The 26,800-nt window shown below is 38.6% G+C and overlaps 1 protein-coding gene across 1 annotated transcript in view; it reads left to right on the top strand.

Moving 5' to 3' along the window:
- The window catches only part of KCNK10 (potassium two pore domain channel subfamily K member 10), a 67,088-nt gene that overhangs the window by 26,714 nt on the left and 13,574 nt on the right, over positions 1-26,800 (top strand). The window contains exons 2-4 of the mRNA XM_063290194.1: positions 6,107-6,444; positions 19,642-19,759; positions 26,497-26,657. Coding sequence (XP_063146264.1) covers positions 6,107-6,444; positions 19,642-19,759; positions 26,497-26,657 — 617 coding nt within the window. The remainder of the gene's footprint in view (positions 1-6,106; positions 6,445-19,641; positions 19,760-26,496; positions 26,658-26,800) is intronic.

Genomic DNA, 26,800 nt, shown 5'->3' with positions numbered 1-26,800 from the left:
TCTGCTACTTGATATTACTGCCTAGGAAGTTGCTTTAGAGTTTAGACTGAGTGAAACTGTTGAGCCATCTAGTTCAATATTGTTGACACTGACTGGCAAAATTCTTTTTAGAGCCCGACCTGAAGATGCCAAGGGCAGAATTTAGAAACCTTTGGATGAAATTTGGTTCATTGTAATTGAGTTGTGGCCCTGTCTTATAAAATGAACCAAGTCTTCCCACTCAAGCTTGCTATAGTTACTATTCATTTCTAGCTGGAGAGGGATTCTTTTCACATTTCCTTGGGACAATTTTTTGTTTAATATAAATATTTTTCCAACCAAAAGTTTAAAGCACACTAATGAAACAGAATTCCAGCTAAATTTCTGGAATGTCATATTTGACAGGACGTGTGGCATTGTTTAAGCACTTAAGCTCCCAGACTCCTACAAGATTTGTTTCACCTCCTGCTTTGTTGACCTTCTACTTTTGGATGAAATTGTTTTCCTCCTTATGACTGATCCTGGAATCAAGTGGTATTTATTTAACTTGATCAGTTGGGCTGTTGGAGTATGGATGTGTGCTTTTTTTGGTTTACTTTTAATTTGTATATATTTTTTATTTATTCAGCAAATTTTGAATCTGCTTTTCATGGTTAAAAATAAACCCTGAAGTGCGAATTGTCACTACATTATACACGTTAGTTGTTTTGTTATATTATTATTTTCATTCCTCCCACCTGGAGCTATATAATTAATGAATTATTTGATTTTATCCCTAACAATTACTCCTAACACTATCTTATTTTTATATTTAAATATTTTAAATAATTAGTAATTCTTCCAGTAAACACTAATGGGTTTCTAACTCTAATAATAGTGTTTATTTTCCTTTAATGCTGTACTGTTAGCTGCCATCGGCAGCCTTTTTTTTAAATGGAAAGGTATTACTACTCTTATAAATAAAAGAACTGCATGTAAAATTTTAGATACTGTCCTTTGCATTTCTTTCGTTATTCATGATTATATTTATTCTAGAAATGTATATATTGTCCTACAAAATTAGCAACAGTTTAATGTCATCATTATACAGAGACTTTAAACCAGTGTTTCTCAACCTCAGCAACTTTAAGACATGTGGACTCCAACTCCCAGAATTCCCCAGCCAGCATGAGGTTGAGGCTGAGGTTGAGAAACACTGCTTTAAACATTTAAACAGAGGCTGGATGGAGATCTCTCAGGGATGCTGTGCTGGTGGATTTGTACACGGGCACAGGGCTGTTGATAACTTAGACCCCTTCCAACCCTTATATTCTGTGATTTTATGATGACAGAAACTTTAGATACAGAAAATAAATAATATAAAACAGAGTGAGCAAAAATAAATGTGGATAAAAAGTTGGAATTGCAGTATAAATGTTATTAACATACTCATAATTTTAGTACATCACTTAAAATGCATGGGAAAATAAAAATATTCTTGTCTGCCAGAAAAACAACCAAGCCTGTGCCAGCAGGTATGTATCATTGGAGAGGACAGACCAAAGGTAAAGGTCCACCACTGAGGGGCCCTGCTGTAGACAGCTTTGCATGTGCATCCATCTATTATGTATGCAAATGTAAACCTTTCCATCTGAAGAGGGATATTTTATTGTTGTTGTTTATTCGTTTAGTCGCTTCCGACTCTTCGTGACTTCATGGACCAGCCCACGACAGAGCTTCCTGTCGGTTGTCAACACCCCCAGCTCCCCCAGGGACGAGTCTGTCACCTCTAGAATATCATCCATCCACCTTGCCCTTGGTTGGCCCCTCTTCCTTTTGCCCTCCACTCTCCCCAGCATCAGCATCTTCTCCAGGGTGTCCTGTCTTCTCATTATGTGGCCAAAGTATTTCAGTTTTGCCTTTCATATCATTCCCTCAAGTGAGCAGTCTGGCTTTATTTCCTGGAGGATGGACTGGTTTGATCTTCTTGCAGTCCAAGGCACTCTCAGAATTTTCCTCCAACAGGGATATTTTATAGGCAGGGTTAATATTTGACGATTCCTCCAACTATTGTTCTCTGCTTCCATTCTTGTTGGGACGACATGTTGCTTACAGTTGGTTGCAGCCTTCTATGGCTGAAAAGAATTCCTTATGTTACTAATGAAATGGTAATGTTCAAATTGCCAGTTTTTGCTATGATGTGTCCAAAAAAAAAAAAAAGACGGCTTTATACATGGACTTCACCAGATGGACAACACCGAAATCAGATTGATTACATCCTTTGCAGCCAAAGGTGGCGGACATCTGTACAGTCGGTAAAAACAAGGCCTGGAGCTGACTGTAGTTCAGATCACGAACTTCTTCTTGCACAATTTAGGATCAGACTAAAGAGATTCAGGAAGACCCACAGATCAGCTAGATATGAGCTCACTAATATTCCTAAGGAATATGCAGTGGAGGTGAATAATCGATTTAAGGGACTGGACTTAGTAGATAGGGTCCCGGAAGAACTCTGGACAGAAGTTCGCAGCATTGTTCAGGAGGCGGCAACAAAATACATCCCAAAGAAAGAGAAAACCAAGAAGGCAAAAGGGCTGTCTGCTGAGACACTAGAAGTAGCCCAAGAAAGAAGGAAAGCAAAAGGCAACAGTGATAGGGGGAGATATGCCCAATTAAATGCAAAATTCCAGAGGTTAGCCAGAAGAGATAAGGAATTATTTTTAAACAAGCAATGCATGGAAGTGGAAGAAGACAATAGAATAGGAAGGACAAGAGACTTCTTCCAGAAAATTAGAAACATTGGAGGTAAATTCCAGGCAAAAATGGGCATAATCAAAAACAAAGATGGCAAGGACCTAACAGAAGAAGAAGAGATCAAGAAAAGGTGGCAAGAATATACAGAAGACCTGTATAGGAAGGATAACAATATCGGGGATAGCTTTGACGGTGTGGTCAGTGAGCTAGAGCCAGACATCCTGAAGAGTGAGGTTGAATGAGCCTTAAGAAGCATTGCTAATAACAAGGCAGCAGGAGACGACGGCATCCCAGCTGAACTGTTCAAAATCTTGCAAGATGATGCTGTCAAGGTAATGCATGCTATATGCCAGCAAATTTGGAAAACACAAGAATGGCCATCAGATTGGAAAAAATCAACTTATATCCCCATACCAAAAAAGGGAAACACTAAAGACTGTTCAAACTATTGAACAGTGGCACTAATTTCACATGCCAGTAAGGTAATGCTCAAGATCCTGCAAGGTAGACTTCAGCAGTTCATGGAACGAGAAATGCCAGATGTACAAGCTGGGTTTAGAAAAGGCAGAGGAACTAGGGACCAAATTGCCAATATCCGCTGGATAATGGAAAAAGCCAGGGAGTTTCAGAAAAACATCTATTTCTGTTTTCTTGACTATTCTAAAGCCTTTGACTGTGTGGACCATAACAAATTGTGGCAAGTTCTTAGTGGTATGGGGATACCAAGTCATCTTGTCTGCCTCCTGAAGAATCTGTATAACGACCAAGTAGCAACAGTAAGAACAGACCACGGAACAACGGACTGGTTTAAGATTGGGAAAGGAGTACGGCAGGGCTGTATACTCTCACCCTACCTATTCAACTTGTATGCAGAACACATCATGCGACAAGCTGGCCTTGAGGAATCCAAGGCTGGAGTTAAAATTGCTGGAAGAAACATTAACAATCTCAGATATGCAGATGATACCACTTTGATGGCTGAAAGCGAAGAGGAACTGAGGAGCCTTATGATGAAGGTGAAAGAAGAAAGTGCAAAAGCTGGTTTGCAGCTAAACCTCAAAAAAACCAAGATTATGGCAACCAGCTTGATTGATAACTGGCAAATCGAGGGAGAAAATGTAGAAGCAGTGAAAGACTTTGTATTCCTAGGTGCAAAGATTACTGCAGATGCTGACTGCAGTCAGGAAATCAGAAGACGCTTAATCCTTGGGAGAAGAGCAATGACAAATCTCGATAAAATAGTTAAGAGCAGAGACATCACACTGACAACAAAGGCCCGCATCGTTAAAGCAATGGTATTCCCTGTAGTAACATATGGCTGCGAGAGCTGGACCATAAGGAAGGCTGAGAGAAGGAAGATCAATGCTTTTGAACTGTGGTGTTGGAGGAAAATTCTGAGAGTGCCTTGGACTGCAAGAAGATCAAACCAGTCCATCCTCCAGGAAATAAAGCCAGACTGCTCACTTGAGGGAATGATATGAAAGGCAAAACTGAAATACTTTGGCCACATAATGAGAAGACAGGACACCCTGGAGAAGATGCTGATGCTAGGGAGAGTGGAAGGCAAAAGGAAGAGGGGCCGACCAAGGGCAAGATGGATGGATGATATTCTAGAGGTGACGGACTCATCCCTGGGGGAGCTGGGGGTGTTGACGACTGACAGGAAGCTCTGGCGTGGGCTGGTCCATGAAGTCACGAAGAGTCGGAAGCGACTAAACGAATAAACAACAACAAACAATAGCAATCACTCTTTGAAGAAGACAGACCTACTGTATATGGTATATAAATAACTACCAAAGCTGATTTCATCTATTTGTTTTCAAGATATAAAGCACAAAGACTTAAATGCAGTTCAAGGATAACAAATACTTTTCTTCCTTCACTACAAGTAACCGAGGAAGACTTACTGAGAGGTGATATCTCAGGTCAAGGAGTTGTAATCTGCAATGGATTAGAAATGTGATCCAACATACACAAAATTAAACTTGGAATTTTGACACTATTTTATTCCTAGTTCTGAAGGAATATCATTATTCAGACTGTAGGTGATCATAGTTTCTGCCCCAACATACTGAGAAAAATTATTTAATTTTTATTGAAATTGATATTTTTCATGTAATCCATTTTCTCTTTGAAAAGAATAACAGACCCTCCATTCAGTAAGAGAACTAGGTTGCTCCTTAATCCCCATTTCATTACCCTCTATATTTCTGTGCATGCTCTTTCAGTCTTTCTGAAAAATAGGGCAATAAGCAGAGGCAAAATATTACGCCTCACAAATCTAAATTAGGGGTATACAAATCTTTCAAATTCATGCCATTTCACATTCAAAACACCTCATTTTGAGATTGGAAAGTCCATAACAGCTGTTATTTGTGTGGAGTGGTTTGTTTGGATGATTTTGGAAGTATTTTGAGCTTGAAATGGGATGTTTAGAATTCAGAATAGTTCAAATTCAAAATAGTTTGTAGACCCCTGCTGTTGTATATCTTGTTGAATTATAGTTGAAGAACCAACTACAATAGTACTAGTATTTACATTTTGCAGAGTCCTTAAAACATCAGTGCTCCTGTATTTTCACTTGAGAGCAGGCTGAAGTTGAGAAGGCAGCTGCTTGCAAACAGTTTGCTTACTCATAGCTCACTCTTGCAACGATTGTACTATGGTAGCTCTTGAGGGCAGAAGAAGAGCAGCTCTAAGAATTTTGGCTTCAGATCTAGGACATTTATTCCAAGTCTGTGATAGAAACCACATGGCCTTATTGGCACTTTGCATTATTTTTCAGCCAACGATTAATTAGAAAATTTTCTCTTAATTTGTGGGAAAAACAGTTTGAGCCATGGCCACTCCCATTCTTCGGGACTAATTGCTACTTCCCAGGAGGTGGAATTTCAATCAGAGAAACAGTATCTGTGTGTGGGTGTATTTTCTCTAGTCTAATTCCCAATTTAAAAAGTTGCATCCAGTTATTCTTTCTCCCCAAAATGTTAATTAATTCTCAAATGCCAGACTATATGCATTATCATCACCAAGGATTTATTATGGAGGTATCGAGGCCACCTGGTCTGCTCCTTATTGTGTGGGAATTAAAATGGAGTGTTTTCATAAACTGTGGAAAAACTATTATCATTAGCAATAACTCTGAGTACATAACAACAGCTGAAAATATAAAAAGGCTGTAATTTTGTGACAGAACTTATTATTTATATATAGAAAGTAGCATGTTCAGTCTTTAGTTAGGCTAGAAAACTTCTCCAAATTTGGATAGTGCTGCTAGCCAATGTTGGCAATCAACCAGTACTGTGATGGTGTAAGGCAGATTCCTATATGTCTAAAAGGAAAAGCTAGGATACCATACACAGATTTAACATAGCAGTTTCGTTTTCTATTTCAGTGATTGTGCCGGCAGCTGTTCCCCCAGGCTGTGTGCCTGAGATCAATAAGGCTAATATACCCCAGCCAGCACGACGACTCTCGATTTCCTCTCCTCGGACAACTGTGATTGCCAGTATGGAAACCCCCTCACAGGGTTTGCAGACAGTCATGAAGTGGAAAACAGTGGTAGCCATCTTCTTTGTGGTGGTGGCCTACCTGGTCACAGGGGGTCTTGTGTTTCGTGCTTTGGAACAGCCAGAAGAAAGCAGTCAGAAAACCAGAATAGCCAATGATAAAGCAGAATTCCTCCAGGAGAACAACTGTGTATCCCAGCAGGAGTTGGAGGCACTGATTAAGGTGAGAGCACCAGATCAGATACCACACGCTGGGAAATTTGCTTCTAATAAATCTAGGTGAGGTATAACAGAACATTGTTTCCTATTCTGTATGTTCGTCTCTCCCTTCTGTTTTGTTGATGTGAGAAGGAGCTCAAAAATATCTGCTTTTGATTTTAAGAGAAGTGCTGTTGTCTACAGTAAATGTTGTTTAAATAGGGGTGCATAACCATTTGAGATTGAAGCCCTGTGTTACGAGCTGCACATGGAGCTGGCAGAGAGAGAGGGTGTGGAAAAGGCAATCAGAAAATCCTCTTGGATGCTAAGTCCACAGGTTTCGTTGTCACTTTCTGCTTCTTACGCACTAACTGTGTATGCCTCATGCTCCCATTCTAATTGCAGCAGACATTGTATTGTTCTGTTTACTCTGAGAGTAGCAATTATGGCTTGGAAAATGATCTGCATCAGGATGTCCTGAGATGCAAAAAGGCATGCAGGGTAGATCTTCTCCCTACAACTGGCAGAATCCTGTTCTCTCCTGCAGTGATAGACAGAGCAAGTTTTTGGAATGAGCAACTAAACAGCTGCTGAATTAAAAAGAAATAGCCTGAATGATCTGGCCGAGGAGGAGAACACTAGAAATTGCATACATGCTGACTACACTGTGACGAGTACGGTGAAATTATAGTGCTATTCAAGACTCCGCCTGATTGCTCTGTTGAACTGCTTTGTCGGGAGGTTCCTAAAACGTCGCAAGCCTTTGGCGTTGCAGCTGTGTGCATAAATTAGCCACCTCTGGCCAAATTGTTTTTCAGCAAGACACCAGTATGAAACATACCTCCAGATTAACAGTTAAGTGCTTACAGAAAAGAAAAATAAAAACTTTGGAATGGTTTTCATAGTCCCTAGACTTGAATATCTGTGAAATATCTTGAAAGTCTGTGGGGAGATCTCAGACATGCAGGGAGGTCTGAGAATATTTTTGGGTTAGAAAATTTCTGCAGATGGGGAAAAAAATCCAGAACCAAGAACAGAAAGACTCTTAGCTGGCTACAGGAAATGTTAGGAAATTGTTATTTTTGACAAAGGAGGTGTTACTGTGAAGGTGTCCAAACTTCGGCACCTGTCATGTTTGTAGTTTTCTAATTCTGAATCTGCAAACAACTGCACCTAAATAGCATGTATTCAAATTTGCAGAAATAGTTTGTGCTTAGTTTTGTACCATGTACAGGTTGTGTCAGCTTTGTTTCACTTAGGAATTCATTGAAACATAATCTGACTAGGAGTGCCTAAATGTAAGCCACCCAGAGTCACATTCTGTGAGATGGGTGGCTATATAAATATGATAAAAAATGTGGGAAAAGGGGATAACGATGTAGTTTTTGCAACAGTTATTTCTCCAATAGAAGAGAACTTGCCTTTTCAGTAAATTGCCAAACAAAGCTTGCTTTCTAGTAAATCACAGAACTAGGCTTGCTTGTCAGTATATTGAGGATGTGGGATGTGTGGTTAGGGGAACAGGAGACTGTGCCTCCATATTAGCAGGTGTAAAGGAAATAAGCTGCCTAACCAATGCTGAAAATATGCTCAAAACCAGTTCTAGTGAACTTTGTGGTCAGACAAGACCCTGACCTACTTGCTCCAAGGGGGTTAGCTGCCTTATAAGGGAAGAAGTAAATAAGGGACTGGGGGAGGTAAAAAGTGAGGAATGGGAGATATAAACAGAGGTGGGACTTCCTACAGTATTTTAGGTGTTTCGGATAGGCTGTTAACTCCTAAGTACCTATCCAATGGGGAACAGGAGGGGGGCTTCTAACGGCCGGGATAGGGAATAAAACTGCATGCTTTGGGTAAAGGGGTGTGCCTATTTTGGCTGGGCATCCGTCCATGCAAGAATGTTAATAAAACTTTTTGCTGCTTCTCAAGACTTTGTCAAATATATTCAGTGAGGGACTTTTCTCACAAAAATATAAGTAAATAACTATTTTATGCATACAGCTCTATGAGCTAGCTGACTTTCATGGATGTAAATTTGAAGCTAAAAGGAAAAAGAAAAGGAAAAGGGTTACAGAATGGCTGTATATTACTAATAAACAAAAGAATACTTACGCTTCTGAGGCTCTGAAGCAAATAGATCACAGGATCCACTCTGAATATAACCAGCTTAATGTGTCAAGAAATACATGAGTCGTCCCTTTGCAGCCAACTTTTTAGGCAACTCTTAAAAAGGGATTAAAAAGTCTACGGAGGCTCAGCTGATGAAAACTTACAGCTTAATCTCTTGATCTGAATTCAGCACACAAGAAGCAATCTAAGGCAGTTACGATCTGGCAGTGGCATGCAGATCATTATAAGATATATTTCATCATCTTGCTATGGTGACTTTAATTTCTGGACTTTCCTTGTGACGCCAGGCAGAGGGCCAGAGTATAATTATCTGCTTTTACTCTATACCTTACAGTGAGCTTTTCCCCTTATTATTAATGGGGTGGTGAGGAGGACAAATGCTTTCCTCTGGCTAATCATACTGTGTGTGTGCTGTTAGTAAACAAAGAACTTGACTTGGCACTTTTAACCTGACACTTTCATTCCTAGTATGTTGCTCTTTAAAACAGCAAATGTTGATTGCAGTTACTGCTCATTAGGCCAGTACAACTGACAACACACACTCACACTCACACACACAAACCCTCTCAAATACATGTTGATGAAAACAAAACATATTAATTAAAATGAATATTATACTAATCCAGAGGAAAGAAGGATGAAAAACATTATGTACCTTGAATATATTTTATAAACGACTTTGTAATTCTGGGTTAATGTTGGGGCAATCAAAAATCACTGTGCTTTTTAAAAGAGGAAACTAAAAGAATCATTGATATTTTACTTGCTATTCCTTCCGGGACTGTTTTTCATCACTTTCCTCCTCCCATCTTCTCTGTTGGCTGGGCAGTGAGTTTGAGAAAGTATTTGTAAGATGTTGGGAGTTTATGCAAAGAATAAGGCTTTAGAAAATGCCGATCTGCACATGGAACAGTAATCCAAACAGTACAGAACATCTGCAGGTTTTGGCAGTACTGTGTCTCAGCTCTCGTAAATGTTTCCCACAGAACCTCCATTTTTTGATATACACATAGGGTGGTTAAAAAAAAAGGATGGCAGTTGCAACCATGCAATTGAAACCTTACCCCTTTGTATGCGCATCTGACATCAGTTCATGTGCACAAAGAACAAGGCTTTGACCATATAGTTGTGACTGCCATCTTGACTTTTTCACTCCCACCCCAAGGATACTGCTATATACACACACGCACCTACCCGCATGCATGTGCACAAAGACACATGGCTGAAATCTCACCAGTTAAATAATAATAATAATAATTTTATTTATATAGCTGCCCATCTCATATATGTGACTCTGTGGCACCTCTGCCTTCAGGAGATCATAAATTGGGTGAGAGACAATAAATTGAAGCTGAATTCAGACAAGACAGAAATGCTTTCTGTGTGGGGTCACAATTTGATTCTTCCTTTCAAGCACCTGATGTTGTTTAATATTAACTTTCCTAAATTGTAGTTGTTTTAGTGAAAAAAGGTAATATAAGACAGACATATAAGTTGCATCTAACAACATAGTAGAAATACTAGTTTTATGTAGATTTTTCTTACATGCAGCAATCACTCTAGAATCCTTTTACAATAAAGGATCAGAACTAGGAACCTTTTAAAGTAAATCAGTAGAAAAGATTGCTATAATTTATCACCCATCCCACCTTAAATAATGCTCCACTACATATGCAGTTCACACTATTTTAAATTGTGAAGAAGAAATTCTCCCAGTGTTGATTTGTTTATTTGTTGTTCCCAATACTCTGTACTAAACAATGCTGCAGTCAGGATTGTTATTTAATTGGTCCTCTGAGTAGCATATGGTCTTCTGAGAGAAATCGAGAATCTCAGACCTGAGTTTCCTGTCAAAAGAGGAAGAAAGATGATGTAACCCTTACAATGGCTTACTATAAGTGTGGTTATTATGTGTCAGCATTTTAGTTACCTCTATTGATGCTTATATTAGGAAAGAAAGCATGAAAAATGACATCATACTGAGTAATGTACATTGCAGCTGCCTGAAATACATGTTTTATCTTTTTCTGTTAAAGGCAATCTATAAAATTTTTTACGTAAGTCTGTTGTACATTCAGTTTGAAAATGATATGTATGCTTAATTTTTCTTTCCAGGCAAAGGAGGAACATACATTTTACTTACTTACTTACTTACTTACTTATTTAATAAATTTATTCACCGCCCATCTCTCCCCTACGGGGAGGGGAATGGGTTGTGTGATCTAACGCAGGGTTCCTCAACCTTGGCAACTCTAAGCTGTGAGGACTTCAGCTCCCAGAATTCCCTAGTCAGCAAAGCTTTGCTGACTAGGGAATTCTGGGAGCTGAAGTCCACACAGCTTAGAGTTGCCAAGGTTGAGGAACCCTGATCTAATGCATGTGTGTGCATTAGTAATGTATGTGGGAATCTATTTGTGTGGTCATATTTTGCCTTTCTCTTAGAGCTTAAGAAGGCTTACGTGGACATCTCCCTTCATTTTATCCCCTGAACGAAAGAGAAGATGGAGAGTAACAAAAATAACTGAAGCATGGAAAGAGATAAAATAATAGAGAATTGGGAGAGTGGAGGATGTCACAAAGGCATAGAAAGGCACAGAAAGAAGGAGGAGTTTGGGGGATGTGGTAAGGCGAGACTGCCCGGAGACTGTTCCAGCCCCATTAAAAGCCCCATTAAAAGCAAATAAGACACCCTGAATATTTTAGCTCATTTTCTATTCCTGACCAAAAGAGGCTATAAACTGGACATCTCCAGGAAGTCTTGGAGATACGGTAATTTGAAAGTATTTCTTATATAGCGATTGGGAGTTTCTAGGCTAGAAAATACTACTGGTGCTGCTACTACTGCTACTAAACTATTGCCTTATATTGATGTCCCTGTGGTTATCAGTCATCTCCCAAGAGAATTGCCTGCTTATACCAACTCAGGAGATAGAAACTGACTAAACATGATGAGCCAGGGAAGGATGTATCCTTAATGTAGATACCCAAGACATTTTTCCTGAGCATAACAGCTCAGTCATACAGTAGGAATCCAATTAAAGCCACAACAAATGTCTAGCCAGGCTCAGCTTGAACATATCCAGCTAAGGGATAACTGTTTTGGATAATTATTCCTGGTATTCCCCCATCCATTATTGTAGCCTGAGCTGTATATTGTGATTCTGCTTTTTGCCAAGCATGGGGCATTTTGTCCTGTCCTTTCACCTCAGTCTGTCAAAGAATGGTCTTTTGCTAATGACAAGGCAGGCTGTTTCATTATAGGAGCCAGGTATTCTAACAAGCTTTGGCTCAGAGGAATTCACTTTTGTCCTTAGGCTTTTTATGGGCCCTCATGGGAATTGTTTCTGAAAAGTAAAATAGGTTTGGCTGCTTATCACATAAAATGGCTGGCAGCCAGAAAGTGTACAGTTCTGGAATGGATTATAGACAACTAGAGAGGGGAATGGTTGGAGATGAGGTGCTAAAAATGGGTAAGTGTATCTTCCAGAGACAGAGATTCCACATATAAACTATCCCCAAAACTGGGCTTTTGGGTGAACTGAGTGGAAAGAACAGTGTTATAAAGAATTAATCACTTTGCTATTTATATCAATGTGGATTTTTAAAATTAGGGTCTCCATGCAATGGACACAGCAACAATCTCCATTGCACCAGGTGCTGTCTGCCTAAGAAGAACTAAGGTTTAGAAGAATTAAGTCAAGAAACAGAAGGTTTTCCTCAAACGATGATGCCCTAGATCATGCATTCATTGCTCCATTTAAGCAAGAGTTTCCTAACACTCTGAATTTTGCTTGCAGTGTTCAGTTCTACTTGTTTAATGGTCCTCAGAATGGCAGTATAAAAGTTCTTTGAATCTACAAATGAACATACATTGAACAGTTCCAATATGTAGCAGGTCAGATTTTAGCATAGTCCTCTTTGGTACGGTAAAGATGAACCAAGAACTTCCCACCAAGAAAGAAAATATTCCAGCACGGATTTGTTCTGTCATTTGTATTGAGAAATATGTGCTCAGAATAAATTCTAATTTGTGGTAATGCTGGGCTTTTACTAATTAGCAAGTCTTCCCTACACTTGTTGAGCTGTTTGCATATTTTAACCATTCATAGCAGGTAACAGTGAAATTCTACACAGGACAGGCTTGAATTCCATGATTTTCTCCAGTATCTGAAAACTTCAATGCTTCAGTTTATAAAAATGTAAACGTTTCATCCATATGCATATGTTTTAGTATTATTTGAAGTTTTGATGTGCTGCATCAACAGCTTCCTGTCAGTAACATGGGATGGAACAATAGCTATCCAAAGATTACATTTGCCTGGACCAATCTTTTGATTCCCTTAGTTTATTTACTTCCCAAGGCCAATTTGTAGTTTTGATGGTCTGTTGCTAATAACCTGCCAGAAGCATGCACTTATTAGGAGCCCTTAATAAATCTACCAATGTGCTATCTTTTCTGGTGGGATTAGGTTATCTTTGCTGTGCAAGACATGTGTGCAGTTGCCAATTCATCCTAGCAGGGCACTGCAATTGCTAGCTGGACTCCTTGTTCATTTCATGCATGAAAATCCATTTGTGAAATGAATACAAAAAACATTTAGCAAGAACAACTAAAAGCACAGAGTTGCTGGCCCAGGAACTCAAGATGGGTTTTATGTCAGCTCCTCAGCAAAAGAAAAAACAAGATATAAAATAAATTGTATTACTAATGTAGTAGGAAAGTAAATGTTAAGGGCACAACCTGAAAGGTCTGTTGCACAAGCATTTTGAAAGAGAATTGATGGATTAATGGTGTAACTCTTGATACAGTTGTTACAAATTTCAGTGCGTTTTTAGGGACAGCTTGTTTAATTCACAGAAATGTTCTTCTGAGTCATTGTGGAGTTGGGCAGCCTTATAAATTTCTAAAATAAAATGTATTTTATGTGCCTAACTATATGTTGCAGCTCTGTCTGGGCAGGGATGAGGTAATGCCAATCATAAACTCTTGCCTAGATTACTGAAATACGTTGCATGTGGAACTACATTTGAAGACAACGGAGGAACTTCTGTTGGTTCAAAATAGATCTGATAGCTTATTGATTGGGATTACTTGATAGATCATGTGATGCTTCTGCTGGTTTGTACTATGCTGTGTTTCAAAAGCATGCTAGCTCTTTTTCTTCTTAAGACTATTTTGATAGCTGTAATTGTACTGATTTTTGAAACACTAAACCTTATAATAGAAGAAATAAAATTATATCAGATACTTAAAAACCAGGGAAAACAAAAGCCTCTTTACCTGGATCCTTCAGAGCTATTAGTATATGTGCCAGGTAAACTTTAGGGAGGAAGTTTCCTAGACTACAGCTAAAAAGGCCTTCTCTCTGGTGGCCTCTTGTCTTAATTCAGATGTTGGAAGCATCTACAGGAGTCCTTCCAAAGAAGATCTAAAGCATTTTCTATTATGTATTTATTAACGAAATTTTTATACCAGCCAGTCAAATACTCTCATAAATGTCACTTGATGATAACGAAGTGCAGTATGTTATTAAACTGTACACAGCTTTAATAGGTCACTACTTGTTTACTTGTTTTCACACCAACAGAAGTAATGTGGCAATTAATTGGTCACAAAGGAAGATAATTTTCTTCGTTGAATATGTCATCTGACAACTGTTGTCCCAGGTTTTTACAGGTCTGGTTTGTTATTTTCACTTTTATAAACATGCTTGTACAAAGTGAGTCTCCAGTGTGTGTGTGTGTGTGTGTGTGGGTAATGAAAAAGGTGATTGCTGAGTACAAAATGGCAATTAAAATGAGGACTTTTGCATTGTATTTATTTTCCAAAGGAGGGGAACTGGATGGCCTGGAATTCTGCATTGAAGCAACATCAACATCCTACATAGAAAAGAAAAGAAAAGAAAAGAAAAGAAAAGAAAAGAAAGAAGACTATGGAGTCCTTGGTGCTCTCTGAGCTTGGTTGTTTGCTTGCAGACATTTCATTACCTGACTACACATTTCATTACCTGACTACGCTCACTCACACTGATGATGTTACCTAATCGGGTAATGAAGCATCTGCAAGCAAACATCCAAGCTCAGAGAGCACCAAGGACTCCACAGTTCAACCCTGAGCTACAGATACTCTCTTCTATTGGAAGAAAGAAGACCTTAAGCAGATCATGCACTCTTCATGCTTTGTTTCATTTGCTTGGAAAAATGCTTTTGAGAATCTTAGTCTTCTAGATTACTGAGGACCATGTAGAAGAAAATGACTTATAAATCAGAGTCTCAAAGGAGAAAAGCCTGGACAGCAGGGGCATCCAGAGGCGTGGTTGACGATGTCAAAATGGGGGGCACAAGTGCATGCTTGAAGCTCTGCCTCTTTTCTGGGGGGCACATGATGCATGTTATGCATGTTAAAAAGAGGTGGGTTTTCAATTGTCCTGTTGAACCCTCCATTTTGAGATTGTGGAGACTCCTTTTGGGTAAGCAAGAGTAACTAGGGGAAATGCTCTGATCTGCCTGAAAAATGTCAATTTGGAAGTTCAAGTTATCACCAGAGAGAATATATAACTGACATGCACACAGTACAAGACTTAATCTGTTCCATTTCCACATTCAAATGGAAAAAAAAATCTCTCTGGAAACCCAGATTCCTGAATACATATTAGAATATTGCATATACTTGTTGGGAAGCAGCCAACAATATGTTGACTTGCAAGGTAGTCTCTAGATTATCTAGATTGTCTTCCTATACACATGGAAAGGGAGCAAGAGTGAATGCAAAATTATATTAATTTGTTAAGTATACTGAGAAAGTTGTTTGGCAGAATTCTGATTGAAAGGATATGAGAGGTGGCAGTGAGCAAAATTTGGAAAGTGCAGATTTTTTGTTCTTCAAGTTACTGAGAAATGTATGAACATGAGAAAGAAAGCTTATTGTACACTTGTCAATTTAGAAGAATTGTATGATGAGCAAATAGATTTGAATTATGGAATGTTTTGCATGTCTATGCTGAATGCATAGTAAATGGTTCAATGCTGAACAAGGAGTAAGACAAGAATGTGTCATTTTTTATTGTAGTTATGGATAAAAGTATAAGAATGCTTGTAGTGATGGTAGACGTGTGTTGATTGGGGATATAAGTGCACATGTATTTTCATGAAGCTATGTTGTGTACTGAAATTGAATGATTTACAGTGAATGTTAGATCACATGATGAACTGAGGAGTGAAAATTAAGGTATCTAAGTAGCTACATTTGAGAAAGAAAATGGAGCAAACAATTGTGTATTGTATATACTGGAAATGGTAAAAGGTTAGACCAGAATTAATCTGTGTATCTTAGTGCAGTTGGTGCAAATGCTGGTAGAAAGGTAATGTGTGATATGTTGTGTGGAATGAATGTTTGTCAAAAGAAGCAAAAATAGCCATGCATAAAAGCATGCCTCTGCCCACTATTATATAGAAGTGAGAGTTAATTATGTTAGAAGGAACATAACATTGGTTTTAAAAAAAGAGCTAGAGTCAAATATGAATGGGTGATGAATAAAAGAACTGACTACAAAAGTGAACGACCAGTACAAAGAATAATATTGAGGTGGTTTTATTGTATAGAGAGAAGGAATGAGGATCCAGTTGGAAAACAGATATAAGAAGGAAGAATGAACTGGTTGAGAGGAAGGTCATGTATGTACAGACGATTGGGACCTTATTGCCTTTACACCTACCTTTGTCCATTCTGTTGTTCTGAGTTAAAGAATGAAGAGAATCTCATTCCTGTTCTCCTTAAGCATGGAGAAAGGTCTTTGCAGAGGAAGGAGAGAACTGATGGATCCTTTCCTCCCTCTCTGCGGAAGGATGACCACTCTTCTTCACACAAATGAAGGCTGGAGTAATCACTCCTAGCTTGCATCTCAACAGAGGGATTGTTTGTTTATTATATTTATATACTACCATAGTCAGAAATTGACTCTCAAATGGTACATGAGAGAGGGGTTCCCTTTCTTAATGTCCTGTCTGTAATGTCATTCAGCCTGCTTCTGGACAGGATACAGCTCTCCATTCCTTAGTGTATAGGCAACACTAAGCGAGATGGGCCAAAGATCTGGCTTGGAATACAGCAGTTTTCTGTCCCCCCATTTTTTTTTTTTGGTGCTACTAATTAAATCTCAGTTGTTTTTAATCAGGCAAAATATTAGGTTTTCTCCAATTTTGATGCTCATGTTTTTAAATGGGAGTTTGTATTTTTTTAACCCTTGATTAAAGAGATTCTTTTGTACCTGGTTTTAAATTATAAGGGAATTGGTCCTGAGAGGGAGAAATGAAACTCATCTAAGTCCATAAACAGAACAAAATGCCATCAAAGATGCATAGATAAAATCATCAGAGAAAAGCCCTCGGAACCTGTTACTGAGGGATACTTCCAGCTGGTAATGCATTCCCAGAAGTGCACTGTGCACCTTTGGCTGAGCAAACTTGTTAGCTGTGGATGCATTTATATCATTGTGTGTCATGCCAGTATGTTGCTTCTGGAAGAGGTAGAATATGTCTCTTAGCATAAGACAGAGGTCTAGTTGAGAGCATGTCATGATTTTCTTTGGCTCATCTAGTTGTCAATTCAGTTGATGTATGGTCTGCTGGGTAAATAAACAAATGTTTTCTTTAATATTGAACTAAAAACATAGGGGTAATGCATCTTGGAATTCTACAAATCAGCTCTGCTGTTGTCATGGTTTCCATCCCATCTTTTCCTCTCCAGAGGTATCTAGTGCAAGCCATTGATATCACGTTCATCATGCAGCATGACATATGATGCAACTGATGCAAATTACATAATTTGTGTCACTTATACCATGATGTCATGATGCATGTGGCATCACCCACCCCAGGCCCTGTGGATGCCCATTTTCCTGCCCCATTTCACTTAAATTCTCTAGACTTCAGAAAAATTAAATGATCCAAATATGAGGCTGAGTATTTAAAGTAATGATAATCACTCCATGGCCCTGAGGTGTTGCTGAACTACAAATCTCAGCAGCCTCAATGAGCAGAACTAAAGGTGAAGAATGGTGTGAGTTGTAATTCCCTTTTATCTGAGACCAGTAAGCGCCTTACCTCAACTTAGAGGCGCACCTTCTCCTTCTTGCCCAAATAAAGAGGACAAAGGTAGATAATGCTTTCTATAAATTGCCCATGTATTTGTTTATAGCAACAGATACAAATTTAAACATAATTACTATAATTTAAATAGAAACAGAACAGAAATCATAATGGGGAAGAGTAGTTGGAGAAAATATATGTCTGCTCAGTCTGCTTTTGATGGATGGATTCATGATTCCCTTTCTAAACTTCCCATCCAAGCCCTTCTAGAATTGGAGCCCTTCAAACAGAATCTCTTCCAACAACGGCCTGCTCTTTGATAGCTTCTCCAACAAAGTAGGGAGGCCTACAGCTCTCTTAGACTTCATGGCCAAATTTTGATTTCCTGTCATGGGATAAGAGATGAAACAGAATTGTAAACATGAAAATGAAAGAAAAATATAAGCTGTCCCACAAAAATCTAGAAAGAAACTTTAGAATATCACTGGTTGGTTGTCAGTTTTATAAAGCCACCTCACTCTATACAACTTCAGCTGGCTTACAATAATAAAAATCATCCAAAAATAATGACCAAAGAGAAAGAACAATAAAACATCCAAACTAACCCATAAGAGGCCTGCCACCCACCTAGCCTAAGGCCTGCAGGGAAAGCCATGGTTTAAGGACTGTTTAAGGCCAGGTAGGGGCCACAGAGTTCTCTGGGGGATGCATTGTGAGAGAGAAGACGCACAGTCCCACTTAGATGCATGGCATGGCCCCATTCATACTTGCATCTTTATCACCTTACTCAGCTGTCATCCTTCCAGTAAACCATTCAGTATGGCCACCAAAAGATTGACTACCTCTGAGATACAGGATATGCCACTGAATGCTTAGTTCTCCTAGATAAGCTTTACTGAAACTTCCAGAAATCTGCTGGACAGGGTCTCCTCCTTGTCCTATCAATACTTGATTTATGCTTGGTTGGAAAACCAAAGAGAAGCTTCTCCATGGCTGTGCAATGGTTTGCTCATTCTTTGATGGCCTTCTCTGTGATGCAAAAAAATTATATTTATATTTATATTTATTTATTATTTATTATTTATGTTATTATTTGTATGATAGCTTACTAAAGCTTAAAGAATCTAATAATTTTTTCTAGCCCATAGGAAATTATTGAACTGTTGAAAAATGGATGGAATAAGTGTTATAGAATTCTGCATGTATTAATTAAAAGCCAGGCTGTTAATTTTGATGTTTGTGGAAAACGAAGTATTTATTTTTGATGCTTCATTTACTTTCCTATTTGATTTTGAGCTACCTTTAAGCCTTTCTTTTATTATGTTGTAATTAATAAATAACAGGCAAGCAGCTCAAAGAATCTTCCCCAAATTGATGCCTTCCAGGAGCACAGGAATTACAAATTCCCAAATTCCTTCCAGCATGGTCTGTCAGTTCAGAGCCAGCTAGGAATACTAGGGTTTATAATCCTAACAAAGGTGAAGGTCGCCATATTGGAGAAGGCTTGAATAGGAACAATGGCCTAAGAAGATTATTTAAACAGGGTAGTGCACACCTTAAAATACTTACACAGGTTAAGTTATTTTCCTGTGGCCTGCAAATTGCTGTATCCTGCAAAATGCAGCATCTTGCATCTCTCTGAGATGAATCCATGTAAATCAATGTACTGCAGAGTAGCCATGATGTGTGAAGGAGACTATTTTATTTTATTATTTTATTATATTATTTTTTAAAAGTATTACAGCCATCCAACTCTGATGGACCTTGGGAGGAGCCTTAACTCAGTGATAGAAGAACACAGCTTTGCATGTAGAAATTAAGAGATTAATTCCCAGGCATCTTGTATTAGAGAGTCAGGTAGTAGACAATGGGTAATTCTTTTCACTGCCTGAAACCTTAGAGAGCGGCATTGGCAGTAAGCACTGTCAGTCTTGGATTTGGAAGACAAGATATTTTGTTCAGCTCAATCTATTATGCTCTCATTTTGCTTTTAATTTCTTTGTAGCGGGTTATTAATGCTACCAATGCAGGCGTCAACCCTGTTGGAGATTCTTCTAATAGCAGCAGCCACTGGGACCTTGGAAGTGCCTTTTTCTTCGCAGGAACCGTCATTACCACTATAGGTACCTATTTATGCATTTATATAAATTTATATTTCTGAATGGTTCTGTCTTGGAATGACCAGATGTGGGGAAAGAGGGCTCTATGTATCCTATCAACTACTACTTTCAGAGGGGCTCTGAACCCTTGAGCCTAAATAAATTAATAAAAGGCACCACCCCAAATAAGATGAATTCATCAGAGAATAAAGCTATAGAATATTCTAACAGATGTGTCAACCAACATTGAATAATAGCCTGTGGCCAAAGTGGGCAAAGAAAGAAGATTCCCAAGGACATGGCATGACACAACACATGGCTTGACAGAATAATGGGAGTGACTCTGCCAACAATGAAAAAAAGCCAGATTTAAAGCAGGTTTATTTGAATGTCAGCTACTTTAGTTGTTACCTTTGCTGTATTTCTTCAAATAGAATCAAAACGGTCAGCAGAGGTTACTGCAAGCCTTCATTCTGCTGTGTGCATAAGTGTGCACACACATCCATATCGCCCTTCACCTTTGGAAATAGTAAAAAGCACCATCTTCATAGAAAGGAAAAGCTGACTTCTATTTGCTCTGCTTATTAAACTGAAAAAAATGCTAGCATTTTCCGATGAACTGGCTCTTATAATTCAGCCCATACTATCTAAGACTGAGAAGTGATTGTTCTGGAAATAGAACAGAACTGTTGTTCATTTGAGATACGGCAGGGCTGATGTTGTGTGATGCAATTTAGCCATCTCATTCGATAACTGTTTTCTTCTATGTTCCTCACCAGTTGCAGTTTCTGGACCAATGTTCAAGGGTTGTCCCACACAGAACGCTCTATAATAATCCATTTGATGGGTTATTAGGGTATGGATCACTGAAGACTATCTTGGTTTAGGGCAGTGTTTCTCAACCTTGGCAGCTTGAAGATGTGTGGGACTTCAACTCTTAGAATTCCCTAGTCAGCCTTGCTGTCTGGGGAATTCTGGGAGTTGAAGTCCACACATCTTCAAGTTGCAAGGTTGAGAAACGCTGGTTTAGCGTCATAGCTAGTACACCAGTTGAAGCAGATCACAGGTCTTCCTTGTCACTGAGGCTTATTGTACTAGAATAACCAGAGAACTCCAAGCTTTTTCCTTTGGAGGAAGTGCTACCTCATTCTATACAGGTCACTTTTCTAATTCTTAGGCCTGAGAAACAATAACCAAAGTACTTCTGTTTTATCTGGATTCAGCTTCACTTCTTGGCCCTCTTTAGGAATCCATCACAGCCTCCAAGCAACAGCCAAACATCTCCATAACCCCTCCTGATTCAAGCTTGAAGGAGAGAAAGAGTTAAGTGTTATCAGTGTACTTCCACCAGGGGAAAGAAGAACACTTTTTCACTACAACTGGTTCCTTATTCTTTGCTAATATTGTTTTACATGTTAAAACAGCTACGGAGAGTCACATTCACAAGATGGGCAGCCATATAAATAAAATAAATAAATTCAAGCATGATGGGGCCAAACTGTCTCTCTCTGGTAGGACTGGAATTGCCATAACTGTGCCTTGAATCCCCAACTTACTGAGCTTGTCCAGCAATATATCCCATGATCAATGGCGTTAAAAGCTACTCAAAGATCCAGGAAAATCAGCCAGGTAGCATTCCCTAAGTGTCTCACCCAGTAAATGTCATTAATCAAAACAACTAAGACTTCTTCTGTGCTATATCCAGGCCTGGAGAGAGAATGAAATGGGTTTAAATGATCAACTGTTTCCTGGAAGAGTTGTAGCTGGATAGCAATCACCCTATGGAGCATTTTGCCCAAGAAAGTGTGCAACTCTGCAATGTTTGTCCAAAAGAGTCTAGGAGGGCCTTTTCAACAGAGGGCACACCACCACTTCCTTCAAGGTGGTGGACATGTTCCCAGGATCCACCCTGCTAGAATTTGATCAGACAGTACCCCCAATAACTCTCTAGAATCTACAATGTTGTGGTTGTTTAATTTGGAGTGGATGTAAACAACATTACTTTTAAAATGCATTGCAAACTTATCACAATAGGCTATTGAGGAACTGGCCATTACCTGAAAAAAGTCCTGCATGATTCAGTGGGGACCAGGGTCAGACAGCTTCAACCTAGAGAAACTAATCAAACCTGTTGATGGCCCACCATTCTTCCAAATAATCTACCCATTAGGTTCAAGAACCAAAAGGGGTGGACTATTGACCTTTTCACTCCCCAAAGGAGCAACTTCCAGGGACCTTTGGGGTCACTCTTGGTGTCAGTTTGCCAGTGGCAGCCAAGCACCAATGGTAGATTGCTTAAATGGTCACCACCCCTGCAAACAGCTGCAGCTGGAACAGAATTGGTTTGTTGCCATAGGATGGGCAGGAATCCATTGCAGTTCTCCCAGAAGTGTGGTGCTTAGTGCAATAAAACAAAAAACAAAGGTGGTGATGAACACCAACTACTTTCTACTCAGCAAGGTCCTCTTTAACCAAAATATGCAATCTAGTTATTAACAATAAAATTAACTAATATTAAAATCATTATACTTCTATATTTCTAGCATTATTGGCAACCTTTGAATATCTTATATGCAACATACCTCATATAAAAATCAATATCAAGTTTGAGATAAAAAAAAAATAAAGCGATGTATCTGTTTATGAAGGAATATATGGATGGCTTGGACTTTTAAGATATAGAAAAGATACGGAAAATCTGCCACATCTTTTTTTTTAGTTACCTTATAGTGTACAAATATTTTTTTCTTAGGCACCCAACATTTCATACTATTGCCTCTTTTATTTAATTAACACTGTGACTTAGGAGGCATTCACATTTTGTATATTATTTACCTGTTAGAAATACATGTTTGCCAGGCTTTTCTGTCTGCAGCTATCTCACCCATTCCAGCTAGCTTGCAGCAAGCATTTATATTTGAACTGGTGATATGGCCAACCAGGTATATAAAGAGCAGGAAGATTTTTCACTATTCTTTGTAAAACTAACCCCTGAAGTAGCTCTTGTAGGGCTGACTGTTTTGGTTAACCCTCCCTCAGTCCCTCCCACAAATAGACCTCTGCCAGTGATGTTGCCATGTCACTGTCATGCTTCCTGTTATTCATCCTTCTGTTAAGCCAGGAATGTGGTCTGTTGGTTTTGCCTTGATATGATCATAATTTTGAAACCGTGGTTCAAAACTTAACATTGTGAATGATCTTGGCTACTATGACTTATTTGACAAATCCCTGCTTAGTGCAATATATGAATTCAGCTTCATCTCTGTGTAAAATCTGATATTCCGGAATATCAGGTCTGGAATATCAGGAATGTGATGTTCTGGAATATCAGATCTGTCAGACAAGATGGCTTCAGGCTCTCACTTGAATTAGAGCCTTGTTCACTGGCAGATTTGAAATTTCAAAATAGCTACACTTAAGTGGTAGAAGAAAATTCATCTCTTAAAAAAAAGTACATGCAGGCACACCCTTCTTTCAAGTAAGTAGCATGCAAAGGCAAAGGCGGATCTGCCAGTGAACGAGGACTGCATTTCAAATGCAGGGGAGGCGTTTGCCTAACCGACAGATTTCAGGATGAATTAACATCCCAGATTTGGAGCTGCAGGCTTACTAAACAAGTAAGTGTAAGAAGCACTCAGCTGGGTTGGAGCAAAGGTCTATCAAGCTGAACATCTGGTTCCCCACAGTGATCAACCAGCTGTACCCAGCATAGCAGCAAAGTTATTCACATACTTCTTTAGTTATAGAAGAATTTATAAATTAATGACTTCAATCCTTATTGAAGCAAAGCTTGCTGAATTATCTGTGCAGCATGCAACCATCAGTCCTGTCTGTCATGGCTGCAGATTTGGGTCTTTCTTCGGTAAGAGAAGAGAGCCCCAGATTGTGTGTGTTGGGGTGGGGTGGGGAGAAATTCCAAAGTCCATTAGCATTGCATATAAATACGTCCTAAAAAGATTAAATGGTGCAAGACTTTGTCAAAGATTCATATAAGCTGAACTATAAAAAAAAAAAGATGGAAATTTCACTAGGCTGTGATGAGTGCTGATTTTAATTTAAAATAGTTATGCAGCTGTGTTAGCATGCATTGGATGGTAGTCTCAATTATGTGACTGAGTATTTAAGTTAGATTTAAACATGATTTTTATTTAAGAATAAGATTGGGTAACACTTAAGTAGACTAACTATAACTGTAAGGGGTTAATAATAATAAACTTCATATAAAAAGGAAAAATCACCATTAGACAGGCTCAGATTGAAAGGGAAAAAAGTGGGGGCTGAACAAAAGTGCTGAAGGGATGGATTCACTAATGTTGGGAGTGGGCCCGCTCCCGTTTGCCCAGTTCAATTCACTGGAGCGTTCCTTGGACCCCAGTTAAGCTAAGAGATGCCTCAGCCATCCCCAAATGTAGGACTGCCACACAGGTCAGTATTCTTCAGGTATGGGTGATATCCCTGCACAACATGCTAATTGCTGCTTTACAGCCATTGTGTTGCAGAACAATGGCAGTGTGCTGCAATAAAAGGTTCCAATTGTTAATACTGTTGTTTTGGTATTCCTCCCTCCCTCCCTCCCTCCCTCCCTCCCTCCCTCTCCTTCCTTCCTTCCTTCCTTCCTTCCTTCCTTCCTTCCTTCCTTCTTTATCTCCCTCTCTCTCTCATAAATTAATAATGTATTTCTTAAAACTTTTAAGAAACTGAATAAATGGCTATATAAAAGAAGGAAAAAAAGAAGATAGAGACAATGTGGATAAAGAATTAAATATCAGTAAATAAACATAGAATTCACAATTATCACCAGAGTTATAATTAATTAATTAATTAATTAAAGTAAATGGATAGGACTAGGTTTATTATATTATCTCAAGAAATAACTAACATAGTTCTAAAATCCCTCCTGACTGGTGATTGCATCAAAATATTTATAAACACTGAAACTGCTTCTAATTGCTATCTTAATGTTAATTATTTTCCCCTTAAAAACTGTCAGTGTCTGAGTTTGCCTTGTTGAGTGACATGTAGTATAGAAGTGAGCCATTCTTAATTGTTCTGGTATGTTATTTGTGTGCAGAAGACAGATGTTGAGCTTTGTTAGGCATACTGTACCTGGGTTTCAAACATCTAGTTGACCATAGGTGGGAGAAAAGAGTCACTTTTTTGTATTACTTGCTACCATCTCCTGGTTATCTAGAATTTTTGAAATCCAGATACAGTAAGTCTAATTTTTATGCACATCACCATTACTCCCACTTTAAAAAAATGCTACAATACCTTTTCTCCCAGAGAATAATGAGGGCTGGATGTTACAGCTGCAAAATCATTTCTGGGTATTGTTAAAACATTTGCATGTTAAAGTTCCCTTATATTCCCAAACCAGATGTAGGCAACTGACCTTTTATAATAGGGGACTCTTTACAACTTGCAATATATATTTTAGGTGCAAGCTTATACTTTTTTTTAAGGGTACAACCAAGCATATTAAATCCAGATCTTGAATTTAAAAACATGTACTGTCTCAGTGTTAACAGTTTTAGTTGTACCACCTGTTTAGCGTACAGTTTGCTATGAATGATTTGCTTTGGTTTTGTTTTTTGAATATGAATTTTAAAAAGCTACCAGTCATTACTGATACTTTATAGCAAACCCAGTTCCATTTCTGTTGAAGTTCCAAGTGATATTAAACATTTATATCATTATAAGTATATCATTATGAAGTGCTAGAAGTCTTGCCATGTAGCTCATTAACCACAGATACAGGTATCTGTATTCCAGGAACATACAACCCCTATCTGTTTTATTTGGTCAGCAGGGATTCAATCTCTACTCCCTTTTTTCCTTCATTTAGTCTTGTGGTTTGTATAGGTACATTGTGCAATGTAAATGTGTTTAAAAGCTTCTCAGTAAAGATAAACTGAAAATATATGAAAATGAAATGAAAGAAGATACAAGGTTTAAAATCATGCTGGCAATATATTTTGCTTAAGATAGTGGCAATAAATAAATGAATAAAACACACACACTCATAATTCTAAAAAGTTGAATTCCTGGGCTGAATAAGGGGAATACTTAGTAAGGGGAAAATATGAAACAGTTGATAGACAATCCTCATTGCATGTTTAATCTTGGTTCCTAGTATCACAAGGCAAGGAGATGCTTAAATTTCCATTTCATAGTGTCCTAAGACAGAGTTAGGCTAGTTTCATGAGGTTTTACTTTAAAAAAATGGTGGCCCGAGCAGTGTATTATGAAATCATAGAAGTGGACAGCAGTGCATTACAAAATCACTTCCCCGCCCCCCTGTTTTTAATGGCACATGTTGGTTGTAGGGTTAGAGCAGTGTTTTTCAAACTTTAAGTTGTGTGGACTTCAACCAGCTAGGGAATTCTGGGAGTTGAAGTCCACACATCTTAAAGTTGCCAAATTTGAAAAAAAACATTTGATTATAGTGTTATATGGTACACTGAGGGTCTCCAGACATTTTGTATTAGCACATTTTATGTATTTGGTTTTCTGTTAGAACTCAGCAAGATGTTGTGCCATCGTGTTTAGGCAATCTGCTGCTGAATTACGGCAGCATGTTCAAAGGGAGTGGCATGGGAGTCTTCAGAAAAGGGGATGGGGGCATATGCAGATTATAGGGTGCCCACCCTGCTTTAAGAAAATGTGGGTCTTTGGCAAATGGAAAAGAGCTTCATTCCTTTCTCCTCCTTGAATCCTCAGAAGTGATTGCTCACAACAAACTTCCTCTTTTTTCTCAACAGGTTATGGAAATATTGCCCCAAGCACAGAAGGTGGAAAAATTTTCTGTATTTTGTATGCCATCTTTGGGATCCCACTTTTTGGCTTTCTGCTAGCTGGAATAGGTGACCAGCTTGGAACCATCTTTGGGAAGGGCATTGCACGAGTCGAAAAGGTCTTTCGAGTAAGACTGAACCACTACCATTTCCATTTCCATTTCCATTTCCATTTCCATTCCCATTCCCATTCTTTATTTTTCTATTTCTGCTTCTATTCCTATTTAAACAGCAATTGTCACATTTTTGTAAAACTCAACATTAGTAGCCA

This window comes from Candoia aspera, chromosome 1 (genome assembly GCF_035149785.1).
Source record: "Candoia aspera isolate rCanAsp1 chromosome 1, rCanAsp1.hap2, whole genome shotgun sequence".
Classification (NCBI taxonomy): domain Eukaryota; kingdom Metazoa; phylum Chordata; class Lepidosauria; order Squamata; family Boidae; genus Candoia; species Candoia aspera.
This window is presented reverse-complemented; position numbering and strand designations above follow the sequence as displayed.